Raw genomic sequence first — 22,615 nt, forward strand, 5'->3', positions numbered from 1 at the left:
TGACCTAAACAAGGAGGAGAAGGGGACCAAAGAATTGATTTTCAGTTGAAGGTGCAAAATGATCCCTATGAGGAACTAGCCTAGGGAAACTTAGGGCAAAAACCAATCTCGAGGCTAGGGCTTGGGATATCTCACAACCCCATTGTCGGAATTTCCTCAAATTTGGAGGAGGCCTAAGAGACACACCAGCACAGTAGAGGCCAAGAGATCAAATTTTTCTTATGGGTGGTTTGTCGGGAAAATGATGCCCTAGGAGCCCTAATGTGGCTAGACCTAGAATAAAGAAGGAGAGGTGAAGAAAAATGTTTCTTTAAGTGATCACCTTATGGTAGACCAATGCCTAATCCCTTGGGGAGATTGGAGTCAAGAAGAATATGAAGATAGACTTCGTTTCTAGGTCAAGGAGGCTCTAAGATCAACTTCGCTTGTCATTTAGGGCAAAGGAGAGTGACCTTAAAAGCTTTTATACTTCGTTTGCAAGGTGAAGTGGCTTGTCAAGATAAATTCGATCATAGAATTATCCCTAGGAGAATTCGTTCAACATACATGGCCCATACATAGAGATATGTTATATAGAAACATCATTCCACAATTTCGCAGTAAATGCATGCAGCAACTAGCCCTAGTATAGCGAAAATCTCATTATAAATGCATGTGACAAAGTAAAAGAATAATAGCATTAAATTTGTACTTACATGTAAGAGAATATATCCAACCACCAATAAACTTGCCAATCATGAATCTCCAAGAAAAGAAAAGACAATCCATACATCAAAATTCATCCATGTTCCAAAATTTCGTCCACCAAGAAGGAATAGCGAAAACCTCAAGAGAGACACAAGCCAAACCAAGTGATGATGAGAAATGGACTCTCATCATTTGTATTTATACACTCCTAATGAGTTCGATTTAGTTACTTGAGCCTACATTAGCCCCTAAAATAAAAATAATGTGCAAATAACTAACTTTTGGTGACAAGCCCACCAAACTAGCTCATGAACAAAATAACAAGTCTCTCAAGAGGTCGAATGATCAACAATTACATATTGTTGGGCTCTCTAAGAAGCCTGATGAAGTCCATAAATGCCATAATGATGAATAGGAATTCCAAAAGTAATGGACAAGGGGTTGGCCCCTTGTTCTCCACATAATAAACCTATGGTGCCCGAACGAGTGTGAGGGCACACAAGTAACCTCATGGGTTTTCAAGTAAGTTGAAGATGCATGTAGACCATATGTAAGGGCTCAGATGATGGTGTAAGTGATGCCACATCAGCATACAAATCTTGGGTCATCTACCAAGTGCATGGTACAACTGTGGGGCTCGCTGGGCAAAGGTGAACCAGGTGCATCTTTCTCGTCCAATAGGTGAATCTCGAACAATCGCTAAACATCTTTGGGGATCCATGGAGTGTTATCTACTGTTGTGGAGGCCCATGGCTCTCAACACACACCCTACATGTGCCAATGTAGCCCTCTGGAGGGTTAGGACCACGTATAGGGAGACCACCTTCAATCCTGCATAAGATCCAATGCGTCCCCTAGCCTTCCAATACAACAATTCATTAAGGAAATCAAGTAAAAGAGCTTACAAACCATGGACAATAAATGGGGATTTCATAATGGCATGCCCTTCCATAATGGGCTTTGGCATGTGCTAATGTCTCCAAGAGCCAAATGGGGTTAACCAAGTATCCTATTAGGTGGTTTCTACTTCTAAAGGGGATAGTATGTCTAAGGTACATCCTTTAAAAGGTGGTGGCACGTGATAAAGAGATGAATGGAGTAGGGAATGAGAAGGGGCAGCCCTAGGTCACATGTTGGGGTACAAGGGTATATAATTTATATGAGGGAGCAATCATGGTATATGAGGTGCCTCAGCCTTGATTTTTCAACCCTTCTTTCTATGTTTTTTCCTTTTATGATTTTTCTTTAATTACTTGCTCAAGGCTCGAGGGGTAAGAGCATGATGTGTGAAATATAGCAGTGGATACCCTCTTTAAGGTATAGCAGTTCATTGCCCACCAGGGCTTGGGATAATCATGGGTTCCTAAATGATAAAGGAGGCTCATCTAGGGCCTGTAGGAACCAGGGTGATGGCCATGATGATGGGATAGAGCTCATTTATTGGCTTTTGCCCACGTGCTAAATGTGTTTGACCCAGCCATCTTTTATGTTTTGTGGTACATTTTCCTGTTGAATGTGGCCAATTATGCTTTTACTTTTCTTTTCAGCTGCATCAACCTCTGGAGCATCATTACAGGCCCAACCCAAGGTGTGGGCAAGGGGAAGGGGGAAGTTAACCCTATGTTGACCTAGTGGAGGAATGTGGACCTAGGTGGGAGAAATGATGAATGGGGTTATAATGAGAGGAAGGTGAGTAATATATATGGATGAGGGTGCGGAACCACGCAACCAAAATCAGGGTTTCACATGTAATACCATCCCTAAAGCCCAAAGGTCAATAAAAGAAATCCCACGAGACTACGGTCCAAGGTTAACATCCAAAAGAAGTCTAGGGGACAAGAGCACAGACCTAGCCCATTCTTTCCACTGAATCCCCCCATTAATCCATGCCCAGAAGTGTCCATGACAAGCAAACTACAACACTCAATTACCAAATGACAAAGCATACCTTTAGGTTCGTGAGGCCCACCTTCAAACATACGATAATGGTAGATGGGTGAGGGACCACATGGCCAGCTCAAGAGGCGGAGGAATGGCACAACAAGCTAGTTGGTGGCTGCAAGGGGCAACTGGTTATCGGTTGAGGACCATCTTGAAGAAAAAAAATTCTCCTAGGGATATTACCCACAAAATGGTGGGTAAAAAGGCCCAAGGGCCATCATGCTTGGAGGGCGCAAAACCTTGGGGTTGGGTAAAAACTTAGCATGACACTTGTCATTTTTGTATTGCAGGGCATTCCATGAGGAGTTGCCTTGTTGACTTAGATATAGTGTTACTTGCATGGACTTAGTCCACGTTTTATGTCAATCTACCTTACCTATTCTATACAATGGGAGGATAGAGCCTTTGTTGTTACTCATTATTGATGTACTAAATGTTTTATCTTTGTAATTGTCTTGAAGAAATCTTGTAGGGAACAAGACCTAGGATTTGTGATGTACCCTAAAGAAGAAGAGCTAAGATTTATGTGATATAAATGCTAAAGGAAGAGCATGGAGAGCTAAAGGAGCAGAGGAGTCTTGGAGCTTGATACAATGCCTAGTTTGAAGAAGAATTGGAGCTTATGTTGATATATTATTGATTGATATTCCATTGTAACATTGTTTAGAGGTCTTGGTGCTTGTATGATGTAATAGAAGAAGACCTAGAATTTGTGGGATGCAAACCCTAGGATGGACAAGAAACTTGGTAGGCTAGAGTTAGGGTTTGTCTTGGAGCCTTTGTACCTATGTGATTCAAGAAGGCTTAGGGTTTGAGTAATGTAAACCTTAGAGTAAGACATGAACACTAGAGGACCGACGAACGCTGGTAGTTTGTCTAATGCAAACTTGAGAATCTCTTAGAATAATTGTGATGCAAATGGACTATCATGGGTGAATCTGTTGAAGTTAATACTAGCTTGTTGTTGAGCCTTTGGAGGGGCTAAGAGTAACTTGGTGGTATGTCTCACTAGGGCCATAATTGTTGTTGAAGGTTCATTATTAATGGTGGATGCAAGGCTAGGGTTTGGCGAAATTGAAGGCTCAAATTCAAAATTCACTGAACTCAAAGCAAATTTGAACAAATTCATTAAAGCACACCAAACTTTGAGCCAAAGTAGAATTTGAATGTTAAATCAGATATACTCCCCTACAAATCCAATTAGGTTCATGAAACCAAATTTCTTAATGCCGACATTTCTTACCAAATTTTCATTGTCAATTTTTTGTCGAACTTCAAGGTCATTAACTCAAAGATGAAATTGAACCAAGTGGCCTAGGGTCCTAGCTTGTGATAAGTGGATAAGGTATGTTATACCAACTTATGATGAGCTGATGGTATGAACTTGTATCTCCATTATGTTGTAATATGAAGTGTACCTTTGCTGTCCAAATATTGTCATTGCAAATCTCTGCAAATCAGACTTAAATTTCTCATGTCAATAAGCAGTTTCTAGGGTTGTTTGGTATGTTGACTTATCATCAACAGTTAGTCGATATGTTAACTGACTTAACAAGCTAAGAAAATAAAACACTAAATGAGCAGATTTAGGGTTGTAATGAACCCGTTGTTATAAAGTATTTCCCAGATCGATTTGTGAAGGGGATTGAGCCCTTCAAGCTGTGAATCTTCTCCCCTTGAAGTGCATTGTTTCAGTGTTTGTTTTCTTGGACTGCCTGGTGTTTTTTGTTGGACAGAAGTAAAATATATGCTGCTGTTATTAATATTTCAGAATCAGCGTTAAGACTGAAAGTTCACAGAAAACAAATCCAGGGACCCTCGAGTATTGAGGTGAAATTTTCTGAATTTGGTTTAGGCACAGATTTTTGCAATTTCCACAATAGTTAAACTTTCAATGGAATTACAAATCCCCTGCAGCACAATACTTGAAAGTGCCAACTAAAACTACAATTACCTTATTTAAAGGGCCATTATCATTCAACTGTTTAAACAGCAGTACATAACCATTATGATAAACCTCGTTCATTGTGTGTAAAACCAAACCATTGAAGGTTTTTACAGCTTCTGCTCTTTTTCCAGAGCAGTTAATGCCTATGAATAGGCGTCCACTGCGCTGTACACTTGGGCATTGTTTGGCTATTGTCATTCATGGATGGCAAGACTACACAAATTCAGACATGGAGGACCTGAACTAATATCACTTTTTCGATAGAATCAAATACCTAAGGTAAAATATAACGAGCATTGCAAATCATACAAACTTGAATCAAGTATAATGATAAACAGTATATCTATATATCTATGTCCGCAGAACGAAAAAAATGTTCGTAATACCTGCTTTGAAAATTCAAACTCTATCTGATCATCATAGTCATCATCGTTATCAGATGATGAAGATGTTTCATCTTCTTCACTCTCAGAGACGTCAAAATAGTCATCTGAAAAAGACTCAGATTCACTTTTGTCTTGATCCTCCTCGTTCCCACAATCCTTTTTTCGGAATTCTTCCACGGTAGTGCTTCGCTTCCCTCCTGTTCCAAAAATGGAATCCTGATTTGATTTCCATTTCTTTCGATCATCACTATCCTCCTTTCTTCGTGGTACCTCAATAACATCCGGTTCGTCTTCGACATTAACATTCTCTCCACAGTACTTGGGCTTGCTCCCTTCTCTCTTTTTCTTTGAAGTACTCACCCCATTATCATTAGATTTGCGGCTACCTGAAGCCACGCGAGTCTCTACCTCCAAGTGTGCTCTCACTTGCTCTTTCTTTTCTTTTACATGTGCTACCCCCTGAGTATCTACGTCGCCCTGGCCCATGTACATATTTTCTACTGAAGTAGCTAAGCTATGGTTCTTCTTGCAATCCTTTTTCTTCTTTTTCAGCTTTACTGCCTGTTTATTCTCATGGCCTCCGTGTGTGCACATGTCTCCATCTAAGGTAAACTTATTTTTCTTCTTTTTAATCTCCAACTCGCCCACCATTTTATCCTCATGACCCTCTTTTGTATATAATGTTTCATCCATATCAACAAACCTGTCATCCAGTTCCTGTTCTTTCTTCTTTTTCTTCTTCTTCTTTTTCTTCTTCTGGGAATCATCCAGACCAGTTTTTGTTACAATGTCCAAAGCCTCCAACCCATGGGTATTCTCGTGTCCATTTTCATCCGCAGTCACATTATCAGAAAACCCAATGGCCATTTCTCCCTGTTTTGACCTATCCTTGTTTCCATTTTTTCTTCCCTTTGTTGATGTCTGTGCTGAATTGGAATTTGACAAAAGGCCAACAGTATCAGTTTCTTCCTTCTGTCTGTTTGTTTTACCTTCGTCATTTTTCTGTTTTTTGTCCGCGTTGAGCTCATCACTTTTCTTGGCCTGTTCATTTGTGCCGTCTTTTTCTTCCTCTGCCTCCTCATCTTGATTGAGATGATAGTAAAACTGGTGCAATTTGTTTGTTTCACTCTTTTTTTTGGGTCTGCCTCTCTTATCGAAAGCTAAAGAAGAAGATTCAGAGAAATTCTTATCAGAGAACATACGGTGGAACCTAGAGTCAATAGATACCTTGGAATTGTTTCTGGGCAGCCGCATAAATCGAGGGTCTGAATGTAGGTGGACGAAGCGTTTATCTGTGATGATTCCATCCAATTCCGACCCATCTTCTTCTTGGTCGTGGTTCCCCCCCTTCCCAATCCCCTTCCCCTTGCCCTTCATTTTGACTAGTATTACTCGGAATTTCTCGGCTTCCGCCTCTGTACTTGCAGTCAATTAACTGTTCAAGCTTTAATCACAATATTCGAGTTTCACCAAAAACAAGTATTCCCTCGTTCGTTTTCAACCGGTACCAGATTTCTCTTCTGAAATCAAAAACCCAGCCTGATTTTTCTTCGGATATCAAACCCCGACTATAGGGTAACTGCCTCCCCACAATCCTCACATGAAACACGCTGGTTTATATTCAACTAGCCCTGCACCGAACGATGCACATTGCAAATGACCACATGAAAATATTTCGGTTAAATAACAATCCATTAATAACTATGATACGCCAACTAGTAACACCGTCGTGCCTTTCAAATGTTTATAAAACTGAACAGGACGCTTTAGCTTTCCATATTTATTCCATATTGTCACGGCTTGTTGTGTTCTGAATATCCTTGTGTTTTGTCTCATTTTCCATTAGACCACTTATTTCTCTTCTTCTTGTATTCTTCCACGCTGTTTTAGCCACCGTCGTCTTCCCTATTTTGTTAATAGCCATCACTTCACCTTCTGTGCTTCCACGTCGTTTTAGCGATTGTATTTTCCTATTTTGTTAATGACGGCAGACCCATAATGTTTAGTAACCAAATTTCTAAATTTAAACTTTGTAATTTAAGCATTTCAAATATCCTAAGAGTTTTTGAAAACCCTAAAGACATTTATGCATTCAAAAATTCTTTTCTAAATAACAAAAATACACTATTTCATAATTTTTTTTTACCACCAAATTCAAACCCCTAAAAAATATAAAATGTATACTAACTTGCTCCCATGAAAATGTGTGTGGGTTAGGCATATTGTGGTTATTAAACAAACTATTAACACTCACAACTATAGAATGCCAAAGCTTTCTAAAATTTTGAAACAAATGGCAATGGAAGCACCAGCGTTGTTATCTTGAGTGCGGTAACCGAGTTTCGGTTCACACGTTGCCGCTCATTTTTTGTTTGTGATTTTCCCCTATTAAGAGGCATCATGAGCAGGTTAGGGCAGCCCCTGGATCTCAAGAAGTAAGTATATAATTCACCCCCAGTTCGGTTAAACTAAACGTATGTTTGGATCCATTATTGTTGCTTCAGTACATACACCGGATGGTTTCTGTAAGTAGGCGTTTTGCATGGGTAGTTTACTTTTCAGTGGCATGGACCATCTTCTCCATCACTTACCTTCAACAAAACATAGTGTTGAATCAATAGTCATGTCATCCTTCTCTTCATTGGGAAGTGACCTTAGTCATCATCTAGTTATCCTTTATACTGCTACCTTTTTCCAAGTCATGTTCCTTTCAGGATCTTCCATCCAATCTTAGTTGTAGATGAACTTCTACAACCCTCTTTCGGTAGTCTTGTTACAACCCAACCAAATGTTTTCTATCAAAAATAAAAAATGAATATCAAATCAACATCACCTCTTTATGATGGCCCTTTGTCATGACATATGCTTCTAGCAACATCAATATCCTTTCACACATTGTATGAATCCATCTCCAAGACATACATTACCAAGGTTCTCCTTCTCCAACATACATATCAGGGTCTTCATACCTTCTCCATGGAGATGTCATAGCTAATCCTTCTTGTTATCAAATGTTGATCACTTATCTTATCTCACATGACTATAGATACATCTTTCACGAACTCTTCTTTCACCTTCTTCACATATTGCTTTCTTAGGATCTTCTATGCATAGTTCCTTCATCATAGGAACCATGATTGCCAACTTCCTCATATTCTTCATGAGGTCATATTATGTTGATTTCATCTTGTCAATATGTAGAAGAGTTCAAGGCATATTGTCTACATGCCTTCATGTATCTTTGTAAAGGAAGAGTTTTCTTCATCATGCTCATGAGATAGAGCATTCTACCCATTTTATCTACAACCATATGATGACTTTATCTATCTGTTACCAAATATATATAGACCTCTTCTTTTATTTGGCCACCTAGACTTTCTCCGAGAAACTTCCTTTCCTTGCTTGAAGATGAAAGTACTTCAACCAAATTGTCATGCTGCACATCTTTGTCATCACACCATCATCCTTCTAAATCGTGGATCCTACACTATGTGGAGTGTAGACTATTTGTGTGACACCTGCTTCTTCAAAGAATGATGAATCCTTCTAATGAAGGATCTTGATGATCCTTGATGATACAATTAAAAACTTTATATTGTTTAAATAACTACCAACATAGATTTATTTAATGTCGCATATATCTATGGATGATAGGGATCAAATCTTTTGATTTGTGAATCTCTTTTAGATGAGTGCAAAACTTGGAAAAATATTATCGCTCTTGGAACTTGATATATATTTATATATATATATATATCCCTCAATTACTTTACCTCTCTATAAAGTTAATGCAAAATTAAGATGAAAATTGAAGTATTTTAGTTACTCCCAACATTAAGAATATATATATATATATATATATATATATATATATATAACAAATGTATATAGATATATTTGTTATCAAGTGTTTTAATTTGTTAATATAAATATTATTTTATTATTTTTAAATGTAACATTACATCATATTTTTATTACATTTAACTTATTATTATTATTTTTTAATTTATTTTTATATTACTTATTTCATTCTTCCTTTGACTAGGTATAGCTTTGTTTTTAACCAAACAATTTTGTTATTATTTTGTTATTGATATTTAAAATTGTTTATCCACAATATTTATGCCATGATTTTTAGATATTTTAGATTCTTCATTGTCAAGTTTCATAGGAAACCACAAAAAATTAAAATCCTCAAAAATAACTCATACTAATGTAACTAACATATTTACCATCATTTAAGCAAGTATTTGCATAAAAAATAGATATGAACAAGATGTAAATAAGGAGTTGTTACTCTTCACCATTATTTCTATGTTCTTCAACACTTTAATAGTTGTTACTCCCCACAATGTAAAGGTGCAAACTTAATTATATAATTTTAGCTAATATCAATAAAAAATTTAATAAAAATAAAATAAAATGGTTATCAATGCTAACAACAAATAACTAAGTAAATAAGGCAACTCCATTTTTAATATTTATATTTTTTTAAGAAATATATTCAACCTATCTTTCACATATATATGTGCCAAGAACAACCAGCTTTTAAAATAAATATATTTATACTTTACAATGCAAAATTATTAGTAACAAAATACCCCAATTTACGAATCAGTGAAACCTAAATTGACTAGATTCTAAACCTTAACACTAACTTGAAATCGTTGTTTTTACTTTAATTTAGGTATATTTAAATTAAGTGACAATTACTAGCTACTATATAGAACTTGTTATTTTATGTAATACTTAAATATATATATATATATATATATATAATATTTTTTTACGTTTCTGTAAATTTAAACTTTACATAGATATTTTGTAAATTTGAAACATATTCTAGATCCAATTGGAAAACACCTAAATAATACTAATCTCATGATATGAAAAGACAATAAAAATCAATGATATGATTACTTGGTAGCAAAAACAAATTGTAATGTTGTTCATGTTCATTATTAGCTAAAAAAACAAACATGCATCCATTAAAAATATTTAAATAATTTTTGAGATAAGATTTACCTATGATTTACTTTTTGTTTTATAAAAACATTTTGAATAAAATAGTAAAAGAAATTGTAACAAAGTGTTTGTAATAATTAAATAAATATTAAAAATATTTGCATTATAATTTAATAATATTGCAATTTAGTTTTTATTAAGACCAAAAATTGTTTAATGTTGGAAAATTGGTTTGTACAATGAGTTTAGTGCTTGTTGGATGGTGATGACTAAGAATCTTTACTCATCATTTCAAGAGTAGCTCTAGTCCACAAATTCATCTCCTTCACTCTGCATCTAATGATGGCCTTAGAGAAATTTGTGGGGTGAGAGTCTAAGCTATTGTTTCCCTTGTTGATTTTGTTTCCATTTTGGCTTCTACATGCCCACTGAGTGCACCAAGAAAGGTTGGGTCCTTTATTTTTTGAGCTATCTCTTAAGCCTATGGGTCTAAATTCTCTCTCTTACTGCGAGGGTATTTGTTCTGGGCTCCTTCGCTCTCAACCATGGTCAGGCAGAGAGCTCATCGTTATCGAGGAAGCAGAATTCAAGGAGGGTTTGGTGGCTTCTAAGATAGAATGAGGTTTGAGACTTCAACTCCTCTATTTAGAGAGAAAGTTTGAGTAGGAGTTCAATAAGAGCTGAGGAAATTTGAAGCGAATGTCATAGTGGGAAGGGAATTTTTGTCAGATTTAGAAGTGTTAGAGGATATATAAGATTGGGTTCTTAACACAAAAGACACCCGTGGCAGGACGAACCAATACATGTTAACCATTGACCTATATTGGAGAATAAAAATTTTGTTGGGAAGGGTGATCATGGAATGAAATGAAGTGAAGGAATAAATTTGGTCGGTGTTGGATGAAGTGGTGTTTAACCCAAAGAATATGGGGGTGCATATCAAGTGTATTGAAGTAGATGCGGCTCATGCTCTATGTTTGAGTGGTGACGATGATGGGAAATCTAGCCCCATTAAGGTGGATATTTTCACATCCTCCTGAAATTTGAATGTACTGGTCCTATTTCTTTATTTGGTTTCTTTATGATGGAAACTCCTTAGAATTTGGTCTACATAGGTTGTTTTATGGTTATATTACTAGTTTTCAAAGGAATTATAGTTTATAGTCTCTTGGTAATCTAGATCTTTCTCTATTTTTGGTAACTTCTCTTAGACACTAGGTTCATTTTTGGATTTATACCCTATTATTTTTCTAGTGGTATGGTTTCTCAAGTTATGGGCCACTCAGAGGAGGGGTTATGGGACAAGTGTGATATTTTATGATAACAAAATTTATTTAAAAAAAAAACAATTTAATTTAAAACTTTTTGTACCATTCTCAAGCTCCTATTTCCTGAAGTTGAAATTCTCAAAAATCTCCCAAGTTCCTAGAACTCCTTAATCCTTCGGGATTTTTATTGTACATTATGTAATTAGTTTTTTTATTTAGTTCTTACCATTAAAAAGTTACGGAGACACAATTGTCTCGTACCTAAATTGCATATGTATAAATAAGTGATTTTATCATTAATACAATCACTCTTTCATTGTGGAGTTTATTCGGGCTAGTACAGTGGTATCAGAGCTCGACTGAGTTGCTTTTAAACTCCATGTTCTGATGTTTTGAGATTCCTACAATGAGTGCGTTAAGGCATAGTGGTTATTATCATTGGTGAAGATGAAGGAGATCGCAGTGGAAGCTTGTTTCTTTTTTGTGTAGATCGAAGGTGACCGCATCAGAAGCTTCTTCTTTTTTTGCAGATCGAATGAGACAGCATCAGAAACATTTTTTGGTGAAGATCGAAGGAGACTGCAGCAGAAGCCTGTTTTTTGGTGCAAATCTATGTCAGCCTGTAAGCGATTTATCTTCAATCGTTGTAGTGAAAAGTGAAATCTAAGTCAGAATACAAGCAACTTAAGTGGCATAGCGGATGCATATGAAGGAAATAAGGTACGCTAGAAACTGTACAGATGGTAAAATTGACCTTTCAAATCTATGTGCTAAAATGGGTGACTGCTAAAATATCACTCTATGACTGCTCAAATTTATCATTTATGGAGATTTGCATAAGGTATGACTTCTTTACAGAGGTTGTTTATTGATGTTTTTTCTGGATTCGTTGAAAGTCAAAATTGGAGTTTATTTAGCCGGGTTATAGCTATTTTAAGGTTTAGTTATTTGGTTCTAAGCCACAACTCTTCATAAAAATAAAAATAAAAAAAAAAAAAAAAAAAAAATGTTTAAACAAAAAGGGGGCATGCTCTGTAACACCCTCCTCCCACATCTACCCAAGAAACCGGTGAATCGAGGTAAACATGCGACGAGAGGCCACTATGATATGATTTGACCTCTTAAGTCACATTAAGGAAGTGGAAACGACGAAAACACACCATACAGACATCTAACACCATCAACATAACCCTCAGAAGACAAGTCAGTCACTTAAGCAACCTGTCCCTAGGTCCCACTATTTTTTTAGGTCTATTAAACCATAGTCACTCTCATGTTATTGGTGAGGGAGCTACCAACAACCTAAAGTTGCTCTCACAGGCCTGCCTACCAATGACTGTGGACCAAAATTTCCAGTGTTGTGCGAGTGACCCCGGGATTTAAGCCACTTTTTCAGGCTCAAAACCCAAGTCATTGCCCAAATTGATCCATCTCTTCAAATCAGTAAGATAACATGGAAATAATAGTACTAAATCAAATACTTGTTCAAGACCTTGATTGGACCCCTACTAGGCATGATAGGCATTTCGTCAAACATATTGCAAATGTGTAATCTACATGTGTAATTCACGATTCTGAGCATAGGGGTCTCATACTTAGCTGAGAATTGCTAAGAACCATTGATGCCTCAACACATCAACTTCCATTCCATCAATTAGGTCATAGATACATTGATCATTCAATTATAAGTAAAAACATGATGAGAGCCACACATGGTTGTTGTCATAAAACACATATATAACCAGCATAATAGCAGCAGAAAATACTCATGAAAGTACAACCATATGGACCACATATAATTCATCAAAATAATCATATAAATACAAGGAGAAATAACCTTTCATTAATGATGCAAAATCCAAACCTGGGATGAGACTTCCACGTTCCACTCAACTATAGAATGGTTGAGCCAAATCTCTCTTCAGTCATTCACCCCCGTGCCCTATTCCAAGCATGAATGTGGGATCTCATAAAGCGCATCAATCAAAACTCGTCTAGGGCTTCTAGAGACCATCCATCTCAACCCATCAAACAATGATTTCATCTCATGGTCGGACATCACCAAACCATCATCAGATCGGTCTCTACCCCAACCATCTAGGGCTCCACAATGTTTGTCCAACCAAGGCTCTAGGACTAGTAACTCAACCCACAACTTTTACCGGGCTCTAGAGTGTTTGTCAAACCAAGGCTCCAGGACTAGTAACTCAACCCACCAATGGCTCCAAAGCATTCGTCCAACCAAGGCTCTAGGACTAGTAACTCAACCCAAGTTGATACAGGGCTCCAGAGAATTTGTCCAACCAAGGCTACAGGACTAGTAACTCAACCCAAGTTAAGGAACATGAGGACCAACCAAAAACAAATAATGAAAGTAACCCACAATCACCATGTCTATCCAAGAAATGGAAAGGCTAGGCAATTTGTTGTCGATCCAAGCAATCCTCCATGCCAGTGATAGATCACAACCAAAAATCCACATGCATATGACATGCATGCCAAATCTAGTGAAGAAATCATACATGCAACTCGGTACCTGCAAGAAAATTTGATTTATTTGTTGATTCCGATGCCTTCTTGCGCTTTCCTACTTTTCCTTTGCCTTCTTGCTCCAAGAATCTAAGTATGCCACACCCTCCAAGAGTGCTCCAAGAAAACTCTAAGTATCCAAAAGTATGTGAGAGAGAGAGAGAATAATGAGAGAGATCTCCAACACTGAACTAACAAAAGGTTACCAACTGATCCTCAGAAGACTTTTTATGAATGAGGCCTCTATTTTATTCCTTTTCCATTATTTTCCTTCATTTTCCTCCTCACATGCAACCTGTGACATTTCACCTCCTTCTCCTAATAATGTAGGGATACCATGCTTACACCCACAGTATGCATGTCAAACATGCATAAACTATTTTTCCCCGGGAATTTGACCCACTAATGAGTCAAATCTTCAACCAACAATGGTTTAGGCCCCCTTTATTAAACTCTACGGAATCATTCATTACAATAGCCCAGTCTTTACTAAACCACCTTTATATTGGACTTAATCACCCCTTATAAACCTTCGTTAATATTTTATTAAGTCCTTAAAGCCCGCATATAGAAATCAAACCCCACAATTAACCTTTGGTAATCTTGGACTTACCACATAAATCATACCTTTTCCACACTTTTTAAAGTTGTTGCATAGTTTCCGAGGTTACCTTTATCGCTAATCGCAATCGCATCTCCGTGGGTCACATTAACATGTGTTCCCCCATCTCCTTCGATATGCGATTAACCGCCAGAACTCAAAATATAATAATTGCGCCTGTATAACCCTATCAGTTCCACTCACTTGGCATGTCATATACTCCTCTGCCGATAAAGCACCATCGAATGTTTGCGATGCGATCACTTCGCTGATCGCATCGGCATCGCTTGTCACACTTCTTTATGGCCCAAGGTTAATTCCTCCACATTTAAATGTTGCGATGTGATATTTACTAACAATCTCCACCATTGATCCTCCCTCTGATCCGACGGCTGATGTCTTTTCCCGATCAACCAAACTTGCACGACACTTTGTTACCATTGATCTGGATCCGCTTGATCTGACGATCCAAAACGATTTCGGGTGAGACACAAGCACAAAGAATACCTACCCGATAAAGCAGTTTTCTCTCTCCACTCTTGTGCTACGTGTCAACCGATGAGTGGAATCGGGTGACTACCCTTCAATACCACTTACCATTTTTCTCCGCCCGATAACCCTCTCATAATTTTAAATCCGTCTTCCTTTGTTGACTAACGCCCGAGCTTGTTTGTGCCTGATGACAATAAATCTTCTACCATCGATGGCTGTGATGACTTCTCCGGATTCCTCTTCTGCTACTGCTTAAATCAATCTCCATCATTCATTTCTTGACACCAGTCTACGCGATTTAATCTTGGCCAATCATTTCCTTCGATCTCGTCCATTGATCTCCAAGATCCAACGGTTCCTGTGCGTTCAATCTTCATCTATCTCCTCACTTTGACTTTGATTCATTTCTTCAGTGTTTTCCTGTGGTTTTGAGTTTTCTTCAGGTTTCGGCCTTTCACTTTTCCATTGCTCAACTCTCTCTGAGCCTGCCTTCTGCGAATTCATACATCGCTGATTCTCTCTGAGCTTCACTCTGATTCTTCAACTGGATTCAAAGACCCATTATGATTCCTCTGTCTCTTCTCCTCCTCTCTGTGTTTCGTCGAATTCTTCCTGCACACAACTATTACAGAATTTCGATTCACTATAATTCAACACTCGAAACACACTTATACAGGTTTGAAATTAACCTTTGTATTTATAAATATAAACAACGATTACAGAATGAGATCTCTGTCTCTCTGGCCTGATGTTCTAATATCAGTGGCCTCTGTTTACACTCTGTCTATCTAGCCTATCTCACCAGCTAATTATCTAACTTTCTAACCCCTGTCTTTGCCTTTTAGGCTTACATTTATACAAAGGGATTCTAAAACCAATTCCTGGTTTAGATCCATAGATTCCTCAACAAAATCCTAAAATCTCTTCCTCATCCCTAAGGATCCTCTCTAATCCATAAAATCATGAACTAACTCCTAATCTAAGTTTTACAATTAATTCTCAAATCCTCTCATCTCTCAATTATCCTAAATCCCTCATGTTCTCCTACATTCGAGAACATTTACAAATATACTCACAATACTCAATTAATTCCTATTCTCATTAAAATCACTCAAAACATTAATAATTACATTTAATTCAAAACATAGGAAACCAACTTCCTTGAAACACAAGACCCCCTATGTCTACTAAAATACAATGATATTATTGGGCTGAATGCTCTTGCATCACCTAATTTCCATTATTTTCATAAATAAACGTGACTCAGAAGAGGAGACGATGGATCACCTTCTTAACCTCAATCCTTTCACCTCCATTGTGTGGGATTGGGTGTGTTACCCCTGAGGTGTTGATCCAAACAGATCCAAATCACTCTCGAAGTCTTCGAAATCTTCTTAAAATTGTTCAAAAGATCAAAACCGTCGCATAAGGGGAACCTTCAAACAGGTGGAAAAACACTATCGGGAGTTGAAAAACACAAGAAAACAGTGAAATAAGGCTTAGCGGAGGCTTACAGCAAATTGGCACAACAGCCATCAGATCTGGCCGATCAACGGTCCAGATCTTATCAGCGAATTGCAATCGGCAAACAACAATAAAGCGCTCACCAAATGGCTCGGGGTTATTGCAATATGCAATTGCAATCAATCACATCGCGATATCGCAATTGGAGAAACACAATGGAGCGAGGCTTATACCTATATATATGTGCGATGCGATTAGCCGAACTCGATAACACCATATTCGTTATGATTTGAGTTCCGAGAAACAACAATTTCCTTTGTATTTGCGTATTTCGTTTATCAAACGAAATACAAAGGATAAAGCATTGATGCGATAAAATGGACCTGAAAGGGTTCCGTAAGGCTATTGTATGTCATTTCAAATCCGCCCAAGGCCATTTTTATGGGATTTTTAGTGTTTTAATGTATTTCTAAAATACAAAGGGATAGGCCATTTGCGACATGTGATAGTGACTCACAGGCGGACCCGATAGGAGAATAGACTGGATTTGAGGACATTTGAAGTCTGGGTGAATAGTGTTTTTGGTGGATTTTCACAGTTTGAATGCATTTCTCTGTGTTAACAGAAAGCGATCGTTTCAGGGATTTCAAAGGCCCGATGCACTCATCCATTGCAGAATAGGTGGCCACCTCCCCTTAAGGCGTTATGCAATGATTATTTAATGCTAGAAGAGGGATTCGAGCGGACAGAGGCCGGGAGACAGAAAGCCGAAAAAGGGAAAAAGCCACAGCACGATGCAGCCGAACCAACATAAGTGATCATGGAGCATCACTGGCACAAGCGAGCTACCTGACAGTGCGGTGAAATTACTAGAATTTGGTTACTGTGTTTGTTAGAAGATAGAGGGGATAGATTAAGACATCTCGAGCCTCAGAGGGTTCGAGAGCATTGTAAAAAGCCTATAAATGGCTGAAAGTTCGAGGTATTAGAGGTTCAACTTTCAGAGACCGTGGATATTCTATTCCTCTATTCCTCCTAGCATCTCATCTTTGTTCCAGTAATACAAGCTTCTTTTGCTATTATATGTTAAATCGCCATCTTTTCCTTTGTTCTAAGCTTGCACTTGAACGGGTTATTCATGTTTTCTTCTTTGTTGAATGCCAGATAAATGTCATCTTATCTTTGCGTTGAAAAATTAGATTTGTAAGCTTCATTTACTTTTTGTAGCTAGCCATTCATATGTTTTTATGTATGTATCTGCTAGTACAGTCAGGATTCTCCATCTATTCATTGAATCTATAAACTATTGAGCATTAGTGGTTGAAAGCCTTGTCAAGCTGAGGGTGTTCAAGCATGTTTTGAGTGAAAATAGAGTTGAAACAATCATCTGACTTGATCCAAACCCCAATCCATTCCAATAGTTCAGAGAACGATATTGAAGATTTATATGTTTCCAGGCATCTTTGAGCTACAACCTAGGAGAGTTTCTTGGAGTGCTAACATAATTGGCACCGTTGCCGAGGAGAGGAGATTGAAGCTTAGCTTCCCTGGGGGACAACACAGATCCAACTTTGATGATAGATAAAGTCTGGACAATATTTGGGTTGTAATCATCTATCTGGCGACTCTACTGAAGGACGAACCTCTTGGCGACTCCACTCCATAGTGCTGGCTCAGTTTGTGAGGCATACTCGGAGAAATCCTCAGAAGCCACAAGCTGACCTAGTACCTGACCCTGAAAGAATCATCAAAGAAAGAAAGGCATTGTAGAAAGGAGCATCAGGTTCAGGTAGTTCTAAACAATATTCTATATCTCTTCAAGAAAATCCTGTAATAGAACAAATACATGTTGAGAGTATAGCATCTAATACTAGCAGTGAAGAAAAAATCTCAGAGATCCATAAAGCTCCTTATTCTTTAGGTTCTTCTTTTGTTGTAAGCCCAAAGGAAACCTCTCCTCCTATCCATCATACTCCTTTAGTCCTATCAGTCATTCCTCAACCCTCTGTCATTCAGACTTCCAGTGCCCTTATAGCCACCACAACTATGGCAGGACCACAAACACCTATCAAAATGGAAAGAATCATAGCTGCTAGATATGGACCTCTGGTACTGCCCACTCCTTTGAATGCCATGCCTACTGGAGAGTATCAGAAGTATAGGCCTAAGTTCATTGGGACTGAAGGTGTTACTGTTGAGGAACATCTTGAATCATTCTATAGCTATGCTGATAACCTAGACATTAGTGAAGATGATGTATGGATGAGAGTCTTTGTCCAAAGTCTAGATGGAGAGGCTAGAAAATGGTTCAGAGAGTTGATCCCAAGGTCTATAGCAGATATTGAGGCTTTAGATGATGCATTCCTAAAGCATTGGGGGGATAAGAAGGATCTACTCTACTACCACACTGAGTTTGGGAACTTAAAGAGGGAAAATGGTGAGTTGTTGTTTGATTTTAATAAGAGGTTTAACCGCATGTACAACAAGATACCAACTGAAGTAAAACCCACCACTACCTCTACTAAACTCACCTATGCCAGTGCCTTTGATTCTGACTTCTGTCTACTGTTGAGGGAGAGATGATGTGCTACCTTGGCTGATATGCAGGATGCAACCTTGGAAGTAGAATCAAACATCATGGCCACAGAGAAGCTCAAGGGGAATGTTGATAGAAGGAGACAGAGGGGCGAATCTTCATCATCTTCAGATCCCAAGATAGATAAAATGGCCAAGATGATAGAGTCATTAGCCTCTGAAATCTCAAAATTAAAGGTTGAGCAGTACCTTGGGAAAGGAAGAGTTCCTAATACCTTTGCTCCTAGAAATCCAAATCCATATAGAAGAGCTAATGAGCAGTTGCAGATTCTGCAAAGAAGCAAAGATGCAAATGAAGACCGAAGGGTGAAGACACCTTTCTAGAATGTAGTCATGGAAGAAGAGAAGTCTGAAGAAGATGATGAGATCCATTGTCTGGAAGACAAAGGCAGTGCCTCCTTTTTTACCTCAGCTGCATATGAAAAGTCATTTTTCAATGACCAGATCGGCCAAGAGTGGGATGGTGGAGTTGTTCTGAAAACTGACGATCAACACAGATATGATTTGAGGTCGAAGATGAATAATGCCAAGGAAACTCCTATTCATAGAGCTATTTTCCTTGCAATACAGCAAGCTAAAAGGCAGAAACGACCGCCAGTTGATCCCATCATCCTCAAAGCTCCAGCTCACGAGGTAAGAGGCCTTGACAAGTCTCCTTCTCCTTTTAGTTTTGAATCAGAAATTCAGAAGCTAAGCATACCTATACCTCTGATTGAACTAGTGAAGAATGAGTCCTTCAAGAGATCTATCCTCGAGGCCCTTGAGCCTAAAGCCATCCAAGCCTCCATTGACTACGTAAATCTGCAAGACGACAAACCATCTGTTGTTCTCGGCCCAATGATTGAAAATTGTGATGACAGCTCCCCATCATTCTATGTCTCTTTGAATATTCATGACAAAATCCTTCACAACTGCCTTCTGGATACAAGATCCAACCATAATCTAATGCCCAAGGCTGTCATGGATGAGTTGGGTCTTGACATTACCAAGTCTTATCATGACCTGTTTTCTTTTGACTCTAGAAAAGTGAAATGTTTGGGATTAATCAAAGACCTAGCCATCACCTTGTCTTAGCTGCCCATGAAGAGCATGATGATGGATATTGTGGTAGCAAATGTACCCCCCAAGTTTGGCATGTTGCTTTCCAGAGGTTGGATCAAGAGATTAGGTGGGACATTGCAAAATGATCTGTCCTATGCTACTGTCCTAGTTTTTGGAGGTGAGAGTAGGAGATTATGCAGAGAAGCTCAGTTGGCTTATATCATCAGTGATGAAAGGAATCCCACTAATCATCCCATCTATGTTGTCGACACTGATTTTGGAGCCTGTATTCTTCATATTGAAGAATGCTAGTTGGCCTCCATGCAGCTTAGGAAACCGGTTTGCTAGATCATAGAGGAAGAAGGCCCACGGACATGTTCTTTGATGGAGCTTGCTCTAAGGAAGCTGCAGGGGTAGGGGTTAGTCCTTGTGTTCCCCACACAAGAATGTATTCATTTATATTTCAAGTTAACTTTTCAAGTCACAAATAACACAGTAGAGTACGAAGCCTTGATATTGGGCTTAAACACTACTAAAGAAATGGGCATCAAAGGTCTGAAGGTGTTCGGAGATGCAGAACTTATCATTCAGCAGGTGAACAAAACTTTCCAAGCAAAGCATCCAAGGCTGAAAGCATACAGAGATGAGGTATGGAAGCTCATGGGTTCTTTTAATAGTTTCAACATTTCTTACATCCCTAGAATAAAGAACCAACTTGCTGATTGATATGTCTGCTAGCACGTTCATTCTCCTTTGCCTCCTAAATTGACTTATGAAGTTCAGGTGAAATATAGACCATCTCTGCCTGACAATGTCAAATACTGGAAAGTTTTTGAAGATGATGATGAAATTAATAGGTTTTTACAAGTCATTGATGAATTTTCTTAAATGCACATTGACCAAGAAAACAAAACCATTGAAGAATGCAACTAGTCCAAGCTAAAGGACGAGATTGGTTAGGATAGCATTGTTCAATTGCCTAGTAACCATATACCCAAAGGATTGGTGCAGCTAGAGAAGTTGTTTGATCATAATGATGTACCTTATAAGCCTGCCAAAAAGGAAAATGAGTCTGCAGTTCATAGACATAATGTAGGGAGTCCAGTCCATCCAAAGTACATAAATCTGTCCACTCACTTGTCTTCTGCCCAAAGTTCCGAGTATTGCAACCTGATAAAACAATTTGCTGATATTTTTGCTTGGGATTACAGTGATCTTAAGACCTATGACACCAATATCATCCAGCATAAGATTCCACTGTAGAAGAAAAATATCCCTTTTAAGCATAAATTAAGACCTATGAGCCCTCTCTTATTGCCTTTGATTGAAAAGGAAATCAAGAAACTGTTGGATGCCAAGATCATAATTCCCCTAAGGTATTCAAAGTGGATAGCTAACCTTGTGGTAGTAAGAAAGAAGAATGGAGAAATCAGGCTTTGTGTTTACTTCAGGAATCTAAACAAATGCTCTAAAAAAGACAACTATCCCTTGCCTAAGATGGAACACTTGCTGCAAAAAGTTTCAGGGGCTAGATTCATGTCTTTCTTAGATGGATTTTTTGGTTACAATCAGATTGTTGTACATCCAAAAGATCAGGAAAAGACCGCGTTCACTACTCCTTGGGGCACTTTCATGTACTCGAAGATGCCTTTTGGACTGATGAATGCTGGGGCTACTTTTCAGAGGGCCATGGACATAGCCTTTGTGGGAGAGAAGGGAAAGTTTGTCCTTATTTACCTTGATGACATAACGACTTTTTCCAGCAGTCATAAGGACCATTTCCAGCATTTGAAGAAGGTGTTTCTAAAATGCAGACGGTTTGGAATTTCTGTGAACCCAAAGAAGTCACAGTTTTCTCTAGAAGAAGGCAAACTTCTGGGACATATTGTTTCCACTGAAGGTGTGAAGATCGATCCAGCGAGAGTTCAAGAAATTAAGACATTGTCCATCCCAAGGTCAAAAAGGGACATTCAATCGCTCATGGGAAAGATTAACTTTGTCAGGAGGTTTATTCCAAATTTTGCAGAGCTAGTGAAGCACATCACTTCCATGCTGAAGAAAGGATCAGAGATAAAATGGACAGATGGTGCAAGAAGCTCTTTTGGAGCCATCAAACAAGCTATCATGGAAGTTCCCGCTCTAATAAGCCTAGATTATACCAGGGAGTTTTATATCTTCTCTTTTGCCTCTTATGATACACTTGCAGCAGTTCTATTATAGAAAAACGATGAAGAAGTAGAACACCCTGTGGCCTTTTTCAGCAAAACTCTGAGGGACGCTGAACTAAGGTATGACCTTATTGAAAAACAAGATTATGCTCTCATAAAATATTTAAAGGCATTCAGAATTTATATTCTGCATTCCAAAGTGACTGCATATGTACATCAGCCTCAGTAAAAGATGTTCCAACTCAACCATATAGTGATGGAAAGAGAGCTAAATGGATTGCAAAATTCATAGAGTTCAACATAGAGGTGAAGCCCACTAAGCTTGTCAAAGGCCAGGGCTTGGCTAAGCTTATGGTTGAGGAAAATTGCAGTTTGTTAGACATTAATTTTTTGCAGAAGCTAGAAGTCCCTCCAGGGCTTAGTTCGAGTCAAGCCCAAGCCATTAAGCCCACATTAGCCAAATTCTGTTTAATGAAAACCTGCTCTATTGGAAAGACCCGTCAGGGATCCTCCTGAGATGTCTAGACAAA

General features: G+C 38.2%; 1 protein-coding gene across 1 annotated transcript in view; it reads right to left on the reverse strand.

Moving 5' to 3' along the window:
- The window catches only part of LOC149179350 (uncharacterized), a 215,912-nt gene extending 209,189 nt beyond the window's left edge, over window positions 1-6,723 (reverse strand). The window contains 1 exon segment of the mRNA XM_089420610.1: window positions 4,963-6,723. Within this exon segment, the coding sequence (XP_089276736.1) occupies window positions 4,963-6,339 (1,377 nt within the window). The 5' untranslated portion in view covers window positions 6,340-6,723.
- Between the last annotated feature and the right edge of the window lie 15,892 nt (window positions 6,724-22,615).

Source organism: Pinus tabuliformis, chromosome 4_1, assembly GCF_031772625.1.
Source record: "Pinus tabuliformis cultivar Carrire ecotype Pingquan chromosome 4_1, CPIR1, whole genome shotgun sequence".
NCBI classification, from domain to species: Eukaryota; Viridiplantae; Streptophyta; class Pinopsida; order Pinales; family Pinaceae; genus Pinus; species Pinus tabuliformis.